The sequence below is a fragment of the Microcaecilia unicolor genome, chromosome 1 (genome assembly GCF_901765095.1).
Source record: "Microcaecilia unicolor chromosome 1, aMicUni1.1, whole genome shotgun sequence".
NCBI classification, from domain to species: Eukaryota; Metazoa; Chordata; class Amphibia; order Gymnophiona; family Siphonopidae; genus Microcaecilia; species Microcaecilia unicolor.
This window is the reverse complement of record NC_044031.1, coordinates 388,824,689-388,838,853: the sequence shown is the minus strand read 5'-3', so window position 1 is coordinate 388,838,853 and position 14,165 is coordinate 388,824,689. Positions and strand designations below refer to the sequence as shown.

At 45.1% G+C, this 14,165-nt stretch overlaps 1 protein-coding gene across 1 annotated transcript in view; it reads right to left on the bottom strand.

Annotated features, from left to right (window-relative positions):
• GTPBP1 (GTP binding protein 1) overlaps positions 1-14,165 on the bottom strand; it is a 146,577-nt gene that overhangs the window by 62,213 nt on the left and 70,199 nt on the right. Inside the window, 4 exon segments of the mRNA XM_030221005.1 lie at positions 1,213-1,687; positions 8,747-8,780; positions 8,783-8,875; positions 8,878-9,092. Coding sequence (XP_030076865.1) covers positions 1,213-1,687; positions 8,747-8,780; positions 8,783-8,875; positions 8,878-9,092 — 817 coding nt within the window.

The window sequence follows — 14,165 nt, the reverse complement described above, 5'->3', positions numbered from 1 at the left end:
TGTTGCAGAATTTTAGAGCGTTTTATGGGGGACAAGATCCCTCCCACATTCCATGTAACTACCTTTAGAGGTCCCAGTTCACATATGGTACCTGTATATAAGATGCATACCAATCATTCAAGGAAGAGGGGTGTCCCAGCCCCCACCCCTCCTCCCGCTCCATCCTAAGCCATATTAAATCCTTCCCAAATCCTATTAACCATATCCCCCAGGTCTCCATTCCCCCCACCCCCCAATCCCCCCCTCTTCTTCCCTTCTAAATCTCTCTACCCCCTTTAACCCCAACCTCCCTTCTACAGAGCCCGAGTCTCGAAATGAGACCATCACGTATAACGCCTCCTACCCCCTCCCTCTCGTAAGCTAAGTTGCACGAAAGTGCTCTTCCTTTCCCCCCTTTCAGTATATCTCCAACTTATGATCACATAACTTATCAACTTAATCCTGATAACAACAATAACAAACTTCAAAGAGAGAAAGAGAAAAAAAAAGAAAAAAAAAAAAAACCTTGTTCCAGAGTTCTCAAGTGTCTCTCCGATCTGTAAGAGGGATCCTCCACGTCTCTCTGCGGCAATATTTCTGGGGCTGTCTCCAGCACTATCACTCTTATAGCAATCCAGGCCTTTCTAGCAAATCATCACAGTTCTTTAGTATGAAATTATTGTAAGGCCTCTTAACATGTCTCAGTTCTCTGTGATATTCTGTTTAGTTATCCCAGTCGTCTTTCAAATTACATTTTATTAGACCCCCAAGGATTTCTTAGTTTTTCATCAAGTTCTCCTGGGTTTTCTCCCGTGGTTTTGTCCCTCTTGTCGGTCCAACAACTCCAACCCATCAAACTGGGTACTGAGATCTTTCAATTCAAATTAACACTTTGTAATCCAATTCTGTTGTGGTTTTGCCTTCTTCGATCCCACCTTCCATGGTATGTCTGTAGATCCTCCGTATGACCTCTCGATCAGCGGTGTTCCACGGAGTTCAAAAAGGCTTGCGCTTGGTCTACTGTGTTATACACCTGCGTGGCCGCCTGATAGGTGACTCTTAATTTGGCTGGGTACTGCAGTGCAAATTGGATTTTCTTTTCAAAAGTTTTGTGCATATAGGAGAAAACTTCCTTCTCTGCATCGCCACCGCTGCGGAGTAGTCTTGGAAACATAAAATCTTTTTATTCCCATAGTGCAGCTCTTGTTCCTTCCACAAAGCCTGCAGTATTACCTCTTTGTGCGCAAAATTTAAGATGCGGCAGATCACCACTCTCGGGCGTGTTGTTTCTGTGCTTTTGGGCCCTACACGATGTGCTCTCTCTACCTGGAGGACTCCAAGGTCTTCTGGGAGTTGTAGTTGTTCTGGCAGCCATTTTTCCAGGAACACTCGGAAATTTGTTGTTTCCAATGCCTCAGGCAGCCCTACAAATCTTAAATTGTTCCTCCGGGATCGGTTCTCGAGGTCTTCAAGCTTCCCTTCATAGCCTTCCACCATGGTTTTGAGCTTGGCATTTTCCTCTTCCATCTTGTGCACTTTGTCTTCAAGGGCCCCGTGGCGCTGCTGATACTCCATCAGTTCTTTAGTGAGTTGCCCCAAATTTTCTTGGACTAGAGTTATTTTGCTGTCGATGGGTCCTAATCGCCGATCTAGCAAGGGTTCCATAGCGGCTGTCACCTCCGCCGCCACCTCCGCCACCCACACTGAGCTTAGGGCAGTCGCGGCCGGGCTCAACGGACCTGCCATTTTATCCTCGCCGGCTCGCGTCTTTTCTTTTTCTCTGCGAATGCTCTTCGCCGCCATGAAGCCCCGTTATAAATAACGCCGATCTTATACCTTTGCTTCTTGTATGGGGTGGTGTGTTCGGTGATTCTTTATCAGGGCAGTTTCCGCGGTTTTCGAGGGTTTAGCGGGCAGGCTGGCAGGAGCGGAGGTTTTTTCAACCGCTCCTAGTCATGGCGTCACGTGATCTCCCCTATAGATCATTCTATTTTGTTAGCCAATTTTGCAGATTTTGGTATCTCAGATACAGTTTATACATGGTTGAAGGTATTTTTAAACAACTCCAGTTATTTTATATTGAAACAAGGTGAAAAATCTAAGCTTCGGACCCCTGTATGCGGGAGTGCCACAAGGTTCACCTCTTTCTCCCATTTTATTTAATATTGTTATAAGCATCTTAAGTACTATAGTTTTGACACCAGGGGCCCATTTGATTTCATACGCAGATGATGTTTTTATCTGGCTTCCTGTATCAGATAAATACTCTAGATTTAACTTATACTGCTGTTTCCAATAGGATAAAATTTAAGATCTTATATCTTGTCATCAAGTCCCATCTACCCTCCTCCATTCCTGCCTACCTTAACTCAGTTTTGATCCCTTATGTCCCGCTGCATATCCTACGCTCCTCTGCTGCCAACCTCTTTTTTTTTTTTATCTGTTTATTGGCACAACATTTATGCATACAAGAATACCATAACCAATATAACTTGTTACAAAAACTGTGGCAGTCACATTACTATTACAGAGAAAGTGCCAGACATTCATATTTTGCTTTTCTCCCCTCCCTACCCAATCCCGCCCCTCCCTTACCCCCCCCATTCCCCCCTACTCCCCTGCCCCCCCTTAGCAATTCAGTATTCTACTTTTTGCAATAGCAGTGAGTGAATCCCAAAACGGGGACCAAATCTTACAGAACCGGTCTCCCTTACTGGAAGCCAAATCACTGACCCCTCGCCTTTCCAGTGAACAACATTGCATCATAGCCAATGTAATGTGCAAGGGGCCTCCCGGTTGAGCCATTTCTGTAGGATGGTTCTCTTCCCCATCAACACTGATCTCTTCAGAAAAGCTCTCAGGCCCTCCGGTTTATACCCCCGTACCAAAAGACATCAAACAATTGTCCAGGGGTGGGTGACCATCGCACCTTCCACATCACAGACACCTGCTGGCCCAAGGCTGTCCAGAATGCTGACACTGCTGGGCAAGACCAGAACATGTGGCCCAGGGAGGCCCCCCCCCCTCACGCATTTGGGACAATCATCTGTCTCTCTCAGTGATGCTCTCTGTAAGCCCTGTGAGGTGAAATGTGCAATCGTAATATAAACTTATAGTTCAACTCCCACCAGGCTGCATTCTCAGTCACCTTGTGGATGGATTTCAAGCAGGTCTCCACTTGTTGTGGCTCCAGTCACCATTTCAGTTCATGACTCCATAAAGTACAAATAGATGTGCTATCAAGTGATTCTAAAGAATCCCTTAGGCAGCCGTGAAAATATTTCAGCGGGATTCTCTGTTGTTCCTCCAAGCCCAGCAGCTCATCTTGACGCTCCCAAACTCCCTGCATCAGGGAGTCAGCAGGCAGTGACTGAATGTAATGTTTCATTTGTAAGTAAGCAAATGTGTCTCCCCACTCTAGCTTATATTCCTCACACAGGGCCTGAAAGGTTTTTATAGTCCCCTGCTCTGTTACCACCTGGGACAAAAATTGGATCCCCCGGGTAGTCCATCTTCTTAGCAAGAGGGACGACCCCCCCCTCTGGAAATGTCGGGTTACCCTGAATCGGCAACAAAGGCGACACCAAATTATTCCATTTAAAGATTTTGCTTAGCCATTTCCACACTTTGCGTAGTGGGTACAAGATGTATTTATAGGGCCCCACCAGGGTTAAGTGCTGCTGCCAACCTCTTAACCATGCCCTCCCTACTTTTTTACTTTTTGCTTGACCATCTCTCGTCAATCCTCCTTTAATTTCCTTGGCCCTTACCTATGAAACGCACTCCCACCCATCAAGAATCATTTATTTTATTACTAGTAAAAAAGGCCCGTTTCTGTGAGGCATGAAACGGGCGCTAGCAAGGTTTACCTGCGGCAGCGTTGGGAGGGCGCAGGACGGCAGCGTGGTGAGGGTGCAGGTAGTTTTGTTTTTGCGGGCGGCAGCTTCGGGTTCCCAGCGGCTCAGGTGTTCGGACGGCACTCCTCCCCCTGCGTAGCTCGGTGTTTGTTGCTGTGCGGCGGGGGGTGGGGTGGAGGCCCTGCGTAGTCCGGTTTCTCACAGTGCATCAGGGGGGGTAGCGTCGGAGGGCGGTGGAACTTGTCGCTGTGCGTGGGGGGGGGTGGAGGCCCTGCGTAATCCGGTTTCTCGCAGTGCGTCGGGAGGAGGGGGTAGCGTCGGAGGGCGGTGGAACTGGCAATTGGCTGAGTGTCATAGCCCCGCCCTCAACGTCATCACGTTGTGACGGGAGGGCGGGGCATACACTCATGGGATCTTGCAACTGCAAATTTTGCATTTAGAATGTTGGGGTTGTGAATTATGTGTGGATGGGGCGTGTGTTGAGGGCGGGTCTATGAGTGAGAGTGAGTGGTGTTGACAGCCTAGAAGACTACAGGGCTTCAGTGTTTCCCTGCCACACAGTGAGGTTCTGAACATTGGAGGTGAGAATTATTTATATAGATATTACTGTAAACAACACAGTAGTCACTCTGGACCCCGTGCAGTATATCAAGCCTCTGGAATAAATAAAATACAGAAGGAAATATTTAACAACATAAAATCTTGGGCCAGTAAACATATTGTGATGGTCCTGATCACCCTCATCATGGTTAGAAACCACCAACTTCAAAGTACTATCCATTTTTAGATCAAGAGAACCACTTTAGTTTCTAGGAGTTCAATCCATGGCCAGAAATTAATCCAGCCCGGGTTTTCAGTTTCACAAACACACCCAAGGAACTAGTCCAGAGTTCAGATCAATTTATTAACTTCCAAACAAAACAACCTCCACTATGTGCCAAAGGCTGGCATTCTTATATAAGCCTGAACATTTTCCACAGGTATCCCAAAGGCTCTTTTTTATCGTCTGGCCTTTGACCCTTTCTGGCTGCTTCTGGTGGGTTTCTCAGCACAGCTTACTTCCAGCCATGCTCCCACTGCACACCTCTCTCTAGAGGATTGTTCTTTTCACCACTACAAGTCTCACAGGCTCCAGCTCCTTGTACACAGCTGAGTCACTGGTCTCAACATAGAACATCTGTTCTTTTCACCACTACAAGTCTCACAGGCTCCATATCCTTGTACGCAGCTGAGTCACCGGGCTCCGGCTGGAACATCTGTAGCATCAGAAGTACCTTGTCAATTCTCTCCCTAGAGACTTGTTCCTTTCATCACTGCCAGTCTCACAAGTTCCAAAGTTCCCTCAGCACCTAGAACACAGCTGAGTCAGTTAGCTCTGGCAGGAACGTCTGCAGCATCTAGCCATGGCTGCAGGGAAAAGATGGCTTCACCAACCTCTGTACTTCCTTCCTGGTTTCCACCAGACTCCTTTTCAGGGACCTTTTGCCCTGAGAATGGATAACCTGAAATGTCAGGCCCCTTCTCTCTTCCCATGCAGACTAAGGAAAAATCCTTTTCGCTCAGGGGATTCCGCTCAGAGGAATTCCCCCCCCCCCCCCCCAAACCTCTCCTGCAGCTCCCTGTATGGAACTAGTAGGGAAAAGGGCACTCAGGACACCAGGACAGTGTCTTACTCATCACAATATGTTGAAGCTTAATGCTGACAAACAAAATGTTATGTTTTAGTAATTCTTTACATTCTATTCCTTCTTCGATTCCACTGGAGCAATCTCTCTTCCTGTGGCACAAACATTGCGAGTCCCGGGTGTTATTTTTGATTCTGCTCTCTCATTTGAACCTCAGATCAACAGTTTATTGAATAAGATATTCTGTAAACTGAAACAATCGAGACTGATCCATTCCTATTTTCACAATAAGCATTTTGCTCTTCTGGTTCAATCTTTTATACTTTCTCAGCTGGATTACTGCAATTCTGTTTATGTTGGACTTCAACAGAAGCAACTTGACAGATTACAATTACTGCAGGATACTGTCGCTAAAATGATTTTTCGAGGCAATAAGTATGATAGAGTTACTCCTTTGTTAATTGATTTACACTGGTTACTGTTGAAAGCTAGGATTATTTTACAAGATTTCTTGTCTAGTTTTTAAATCATTTCATGGCCACACTTCTGTTTATGTATATGATTTGCTTTTTCACTCTAGAACATAAGAATTGCCATACTGGGACAGACTGAAGGTTCATTAAGCCCAGCATCCTGTTTTCAACAGTGACCAATTCAGGTCACAAGTACCTGGCAAAATCCCAAAACAGTACATTTTATGCTGCTTATCCTAGAAATAAGCAATGGATTTTCCCCAAGTCCATTTTAATAATGGCTTATGGACTTTTCTTTTAGAAAGCCATCCAGACCTTTTTTAAACCCCACTAAGCTAACTGCTTTTACTACATTCTCTGGCAAAGAAATTACATGTTGAGAGAAGAAATATTTTCGCCAATTTGTTTTAAATGTACTACTTTGTAGCTTCATTGTGTGCTCCCTAGTCCTAGTATTTTTTTGAAAGAGTTAACAAGCGATTCATATCTACCCGTTCCACTCCACTCATTATTTTATAGACCTCTCTAAGTTAATGTTCAGATTTAAGGACAATTTTCTTTTTTATCCTCCGGCTCAAAGTCTAGTATCAAAGAGATCTTATGAAGGTTTATACCCTTTTCAGGCTGTCTTTCATTGGAATTCTTTGCTGATTGAATTAAGAACTGAAAATTCTTAAGACCTTTTTATTTACTGAATATCTACTTGGAACTTCTGCTTAATGAATATTTAGCTGTAACTTTTGTTTAAACTGTATGATTTATTTTATTTTGTAAACCGCCTTGGACCTTCTTAAGATTTGGTGGTTAAGAAGTGCTAGATTAGATTAAGATTTTTCTGTGAGGTTTTCAGCTTTGCCGCCTTTTCTGCCTGTAGCTAGGTAGCATGAAGTAAAATGTTGAAGTAAGATGCTTTTGTCGCCTCGATCACGAGAGTGTAGCGATCCTGTGTACTGGTGCCGGCTGTCTCAAGCAGTGCTGAAAAAATTGCTGAGTTTTTGCTCAGTTTTGTCTGGAGTGCATGCTGAGAGCTGAAGCCACTCCCCGAAAGTGTTATGAGTGGCAAAATGATTGTGATGAGCTTGCTTTTGTGTTCCATATCCTCCCCTGCTGTCAGTGACTGATTTGGATCAGAAAAGAAAGGGTTGTGTTTAGCACGGTCAGTGCTCTCCCTTGATAGAGGTGCCAAGTCCGAAGAAGAATGGACAGACTGACCATCTGAATTTATAGTGACACTGAAGGCTCTTTGGCAACTGACAGGATAAGTCTCTTAGAATGAGCAAGTTCCTTTCTCTCCTGTTATCCTGATTCACACCCCCTACTGAGGACTGAAGAGGTGTGTGAGACTAGGTCACAGAAATACACATACCAAAAATAGTCAAGAGGGAAACCTACCTAGCGCAGGAATACTTGTGCATGCTTAGGGGAGCCAAAAAGGCTTTCCTGAGCGAGAGAAGAGCTGTGGACACTGACTTCATCAGGAAGATGTCACCGTACAGTGTGACTATATCTCTCCTGCTTGCCTGCACAAAACGTCAGATATCACTTGATAAGCCAACACAAAAGGCTGTGCAGTGATGCAAAATAATCAAGAAAAAACTTTGAAATTTGCAAAAAGCTTAGACAGAGTGTTCTAAGGGTTAGAAATGAGCCAAATAAATTGGCAATACAGTACCTGACACATAGAACAACAATAAAAATGTGGCCTCTGAGCTTCATGAAAAAAAGCAGAATTGACATGCCCCCCAAGCACCAATATACAGAATATCCATCAGCATGTGCAGTACAGTACTGTACAAAGTGCTACAGCCTTGAAAACAATGCTCCAATCTGAGGCACCATCAGAAGAAGCCACCTATATGTGAGGACTGCTATCTTGCTCTTCACACAACAAACCAATTCCAGATCTTGTTATGCCAGAGAACAAACACACATCTAAATCTAAATGTATGATCTGTGTTTATAGAATAAAACAGAGTACACTACTTTTGCTATCTTGCATTTCACTTTCTAAATATTTGCTGCAAATAAAATCCAAATAAATAAAACACAATTCTTCTAGGATGACTCTCTCTGTATGATCTCTAAGGAAAGGTAGCCACAAAAAGTATAGATTCTCTGATTCACAACCTCAAAACCAGATCAGGCACTGAAAAACAGATAATTAACACCATAAGACATGTTTGTCACATATAACACATAACCAATATAAAAAGAAAAGGATGTACAGCCTGGACATTGGGTTATATGACAGCATACAGCTTTATGGTAGAAGTGTCCAAATAAATCCATGGAACTTCATTTATTGAAAAGACTCAAAGTCAGTATACTTATAAAAGCAAAGTAGAATACAAAATAAGTAAAACAAGTCTGAAGATGTTAAGAAGGACTCTCTCAACATCTCTCAGCAACCGACAGCTCTTAACAGTAGAGGTTTTACCACAATTAGTACAATACTGGTCTAGTGCCAAAGCACAAATGTATGACTTCCAAGAGCAAGTTTGTACTAGAGTGTCTACTTTATAAGAGAAATACCTGTTAAACAAAACCTCAAAGTACATAAATTAAATAAGCAATCCCAGGCTGGACGTTTAAATCATATATTTAGCCTATAATAGGCTAATAATAAGACTTATATAGACTTTAGCCACCCTCATTGGTCACTGGTGTGCGTATTAAAGAAAACTTCTAGAAATATTTTGAATTAAGGGCATGCATCCTTTCCACTGTGGTCCTTGCAGCTACTCTCTGCAGTTCTGTAACTGTGTGTAGGGATGTAAGCTACAAGCACATCTAGAGTGGAAAAAGAAATTACCATAAGCAGCAGAAGTCAGGTAGATGACCAGTCATCCAAAGACGGTTGTTTTAAGGTACTTCTCATGCCCAGCCAGGTCGATGAAAGTAATGATTTTAGAGGACTTCTCACAGATCTTGGTCCACTCAGGCTGCCCCCATGGTTGTCTGGCTTATTCACCACATTTCCTTCATTGTCGAAACCTAGGATGTCGTTGCCAACACTGCTAGTGCGGCCTGACTCAATTTCATGTTTGTGACGGAAAAGCTTCTGTCGGGCAAAGCCCCGCCCATTGTCCAGTTCCCCATGAGTGAGCACACCAAGCAGGGTGCTCTTCCCCGCATCCACATTGCCTACCACTGCCACCCTGCAGACGACAAGACCAAGATGTTAAATCAATAGGCAGCCTTAAAATTTGCTCCTGAGGAGAAACTCCACTTGTTATGAGAGCTGGCTTAAGACAAGCATCTGACATAATTCAACAAAGCAAAATTTGCCTATCCATATTTCAAAGGGCATGATCTGGACCCCCAAAAAATATGGGCCAACATTCAAAAGGAGTTACACAATTACTAGTGGCTGCTAAATATACAATTGTTTAAGACACAAATTTTCAAAGGCACCATTTTGATAGTGCTAGCGAAAATTGCTCTGTTTCAGCACTATTTGTATAATACATGGGTGGAGTTAGGTTGGAGTATAAGCAATAACGCCTACCTATACATATTAAAGAGATATTCAGCCACTATATGTGTAGCTGTGCCATTTACTTAAAGACTGCTGAAAAAAATCTTATGTTAAAATTATGTTCTTACCTGATAATTTTTTTCCTTTAATCATACCAGACCAGTCCAGACTAATGGTTATGTCCATCTACCAGCGGAAGGAGACAGAGAAAATAATTCCAAGTAAACTGCCCCTTAAGGGTATCATGCAACCTGGAATGTTCAGTATTTCAAATAGCCAAGCAATGGTGCTCTGAAGTCTAGAAAACACAGTTAATACCAAACAGACAAAGTCTTGGAGCCAATATGCAGAACCTCACTGCTCCTGCTTGGCCAAAGGCAACTGCAACCTCCTCTCACAGTAAAGTAAGCAGGAGGGAATGGTCCATACTGAGCTTGCTCAAGCACATACAGATCTACCCCTGAATCTGGGGAAAGAACTCCGTGATGCCAAGTAACAGGAGTCATACAGAGCTGGCACAACAACAAGTGGCAGGAGATTGAAAAGAGAAGATTAAGTAGGCAGTGCTGTAGGACATCCCAGCGTATTGAAGCATCGTGGAACAGCCAGGGATACCTAAAGGAAACAACACTCTGACAGACTTTAGCCAGGGAGGGCATCTGGACTGGTCTGGTATGATTGAAGGAAAGAAAATTATCAGGTAAGAACATAATTTTTCCTTCCTTGTGTCATGTATACCAGACCAATCCAGACTAATGGGATGTAGCAAAGCAGTTTCCCAAAGAGGGAGGGAGAAAAGAAGAATGCAGAAGGTTGAAAAATCAACAAAGCTATACACACAGCAAAAAACTGATCAGCAGAAAACGATTCAAATATCCGAACCACCAGGCTACCAAAATGGAACAGAGTTAGACACTAGAAAAGGAACTGAAGCCGTAGGACGTAAAACAAACGTCCTGAGCAAAAGAAAAATTACGTACCCCGGACTTGTATCCAGCATGGTCGGATGAAGCGACCCTAACAAGTACTAGGAGTACGCAACCCCAAACAGTGCACCACACTTCATAGAAGAAAGGAAGCAAGGCCCAGGAACCACCCAGACCTGCGCCTAGTGAGAGAATCAAACTCCACAGAACAAGAGACTCCAGAGTCGAGAGAACCAATTAACTGGAGCGCTAGTCTCTCTAGGAGAACCATGAAAAAAAGGGCAGCAGCGTACCAGGGTACAACCGTAGAAAGAGTACTCCTCAACCACCTCGCTCTGGACTTAGGGTTGAAACAACAGAGCCAAGAGAACAAAAGGAGACAAAAAGAAAGAGTCAAGAGCCACACTGTGGAGAAAAGCCCTCCAAGGTGCCAAGTAGCCACAAAAGGAGCAGAGACTAATTCAGACTCCAGCAATGGAGAAGCTTCTTGCCAGCCACCAAGAGGCTACGGCAAGAAATGGTGCCACAGGAATGGTGGCTAACAGGAGACAAGACAGCCTTGTCTAGCAGTCTGAACTGCAGTATGCCACAATTGCTGAAAAGTTACTGTATCCAACCCGCAGAAAAAAGCTGGGGTTGACCAACAAGGTGAAACAGTGCCCAACAGGCAAAGGTGAAAATATGCCCCACAGTCAGAGACTGAACTGTGCTCAAGGGACAGAAAAGAAGTTGCGCTCATCAGGCAGGCAGAGAAGGATCCGTGTTCAACGAGAACGGAGTTGCACTCAAAGCACACAAACTGAGCCACGCACCACGGGCAGAGAAAGAGTTGCACACCTCTGGCAAAGATAGAAATGCACTGAACAAGCAGAGAAGAAGCTGAGAGTAACAGACAGAGGATAAGCAGTGCCCCACTGAAAGAGCTGGATATTAGAGGTACCTGCAGAACTGAAGCTGCGGTAGTGATGGAACTGTGTATAAAATGCAGACAAGGAGCTGCTTTCCACACGCACACAAGGAGCTGCGCTCCAGACGCCAGCAAGGAACTGCGCTCCAGACACTGGCAAGGAACTGCGCTCCAGACGCCAGCAAGGAGCAGCGCTCCACACTTCGACAAGGAGCTATGCTTCCTACGCAGACATGAAGCTGTATAGCACCTGCAGTCACAGAGCTGTGCTCCACTTCACCCAATTTGCAGAGAAGAGTTGTGCTAAACATACAGAGATTGAGCTACACTCAACAGGCGGTGGAGCTGCGCTCTGCACGCAGACAGGGAGCTGCGTTCCATAAGCAAAGAGAGAGAGCTGCATGCCACACATAGACAAGGAGCTGTGTTCCACAGGCAGACACAGGACTGTGCCCCACGCTGAGACCTGCAGAGAAAGAACTACACTCAACATGTGACAATGGAGCTGCGTTCAACATGCAGAGAAGAAAGGTTGCAGAATAAGCAGCAAAGGAACTTTACTCAACATGCCATGATAGAGCTGTCCTCAACATACAGCGATGAACTAAAGCGAACCTGGAACTGTGCCCAGCATGCAGCAATGGAGCTGTGCCCAGCATGGAACGGTGGAACTGCATGGAATAATGAAGCCATGCTCAAGATGCCGCGATGGAGCCGCGCTCAACAAGCAAAATGCATAGATGGAGTCCCGGGGAACAGCCAGAGAAGAAGGTGCTGTCAGGTAAGGAGCACAACTTGTGGAAATGCAGACCTGGCGCTGAACTCCCCTGGCCCAGAGGGACTAAAACTACAAGAAGAGAAAGCCCCGTGCCCCAAGAGACACTTTCAGCCCTCAAGTGGTCTCTGAGCCACAATGACCGCCCTCCTAGGCAACTGATACGGAGCAGCAGTCAACATAGAGAAAGAACTCCCGCCAAGAGGGAGGTAAGCATCACGGAGCTGGAATCATCAGACCATAGGGAGCAAAATGCATCCGCAAGGCAGTGAGGAAGAAACAACTCTCGCCAGGCCAGGAACAAAGAGGGAGCTGGCCACTAACACCAAACTGAAGAAAAACCAGCTAAGGGAGAGTCACACTCCACACCTAGAACAGAGCCACTTCCCTGCAGAAAAGTAGAGAAAAGCGCAGAGCTAAGAGGCGATAATCCAGATACACAGCAAAAGATCTGCTCAGTAGGAAAGAACTGCGTCCCTTACAGAAAAAGGAAGGAGTGCCAAATGTGCCAGGAAAGAGGCGCCTGAAACTAGAAAAGGCAAAATCTGCCTGTGCCAGGCTAAAACTCCCACCCGAAAGCAAGGGAAGCAAGGAAGAGCTGTAGCAAACTAGTCCTAAAAAGGCACATTCCCGTAAAGAGACAATGAACTGAGTCCAAGCAAAAGACTGGCAAGAATGGCGCTTCCGAGGGTACTCAGAAGAGGGATTTGAGCTAGTAGTTGCACACCAAGGGCAACTCGAACCCCCACCAGGAGGAAAGTACCCTGCAGACAAACCAGAGCAGACAGGAGGGATCCATGGGAACGAAAGAACTAGAACCTCCCTAAGAAAGGGAGGAAAAACTGCTGCCAAAACAAGAATCAAATAGCAGGGGCATCTCAAGCAAAATGCCAGAAGCAGCAGAGACCGGACAGTCTGAAAAAGAACTGACCAACAGCCGTGTAAGGCTGACAGGAATGAAAAAATAGCCCTGGACTAAAAAAAAACCGAGCCTGCAGCCAAACAGAGCCAGCGAGAGACTTCCCCCACTTTGGAAATGGCAGACTAAGACCTCCGAACCGCAAAGGTACAAGTTCCAGCAATGGGGCCGCCCTCTGAACCAGCCGCTGTCTAGAACCATGAAGAAGCAAAAAAAAAATTGAGTTTCGTGATCCAGGCACGAGCCGTGCCCCACAAAAAAAATCAAAGCAACTGGTACCAGCTCAGAAGGGTCCAAGATCAGAATCAGACGCCGGCCAGCAAAATTCAAAGAAACTTTGCAAGCGGCCCCCTAGAATACATTACCAAAGGTGGGAAAATAAATCAGGTAACAGGCAACAGAAAGAAGGAAAAACAAAGTTTCTTCTTCTTCTTTTTTTTTTTTAAACAACCTTCTTCACTAGAGACAGGAATTAAAAAAGGTTTACCTCAGAGGCAGAAAAGGAGGAAAAAAACAAAGTTTCCTTTTTTTCTTTTATAAACAACCTTCTTCACTAGTGACAGGAATAAATAAAGGCTCACCTCAGAGGCAGAAATTCAGATATACCTACCACCACAGAAGAGAAGAACCCCACAGGGGAGACAAGTTACTCCATGCCACAATCAACCATCACCCTGCTAGAAAGACAGCCAGGGGAGGAAGGGGAGGGGAGGGAACCAGGGTCACTGGATTATCACCCTAGCTGGCAGATGAGGAACTCAGGACCACTGAGTACCATCTAAAACTAGCCCCAACACGGCTACCAGCACACCCCTGGCTCCACTATTACCAGAAGAATCTGGGACAGGAGCTACCAGCCAGCAATCCAGAGCAGATGCACGATCTGTCCACCATCCACTAGGAGCCAGAGAAAATACTGAACATTCCAGGCTGCACGATACCCTTAAGGGGAGGTTTACTTGGAACTATTTTCTCTGTCTCCTTCCGCTGGTAGATGGACATAACCATTAGTCTGGACTGGTCTGGTATAGATGACAAGGAAAAAAGTTAATTCTAAAACAGGGTACAAAGTGGTAAATCACACCCCCCACTTTGGCAGTAGTTTAGTCATATACCCGTGGATGTGGATGCAGCTGCATGTAAATCACCTCTTACAAAATACAAACTGGCACAAAAGTACATTCTTTAAATGATACTTTTGCATATTTTGCCAGTGGATGTGCACA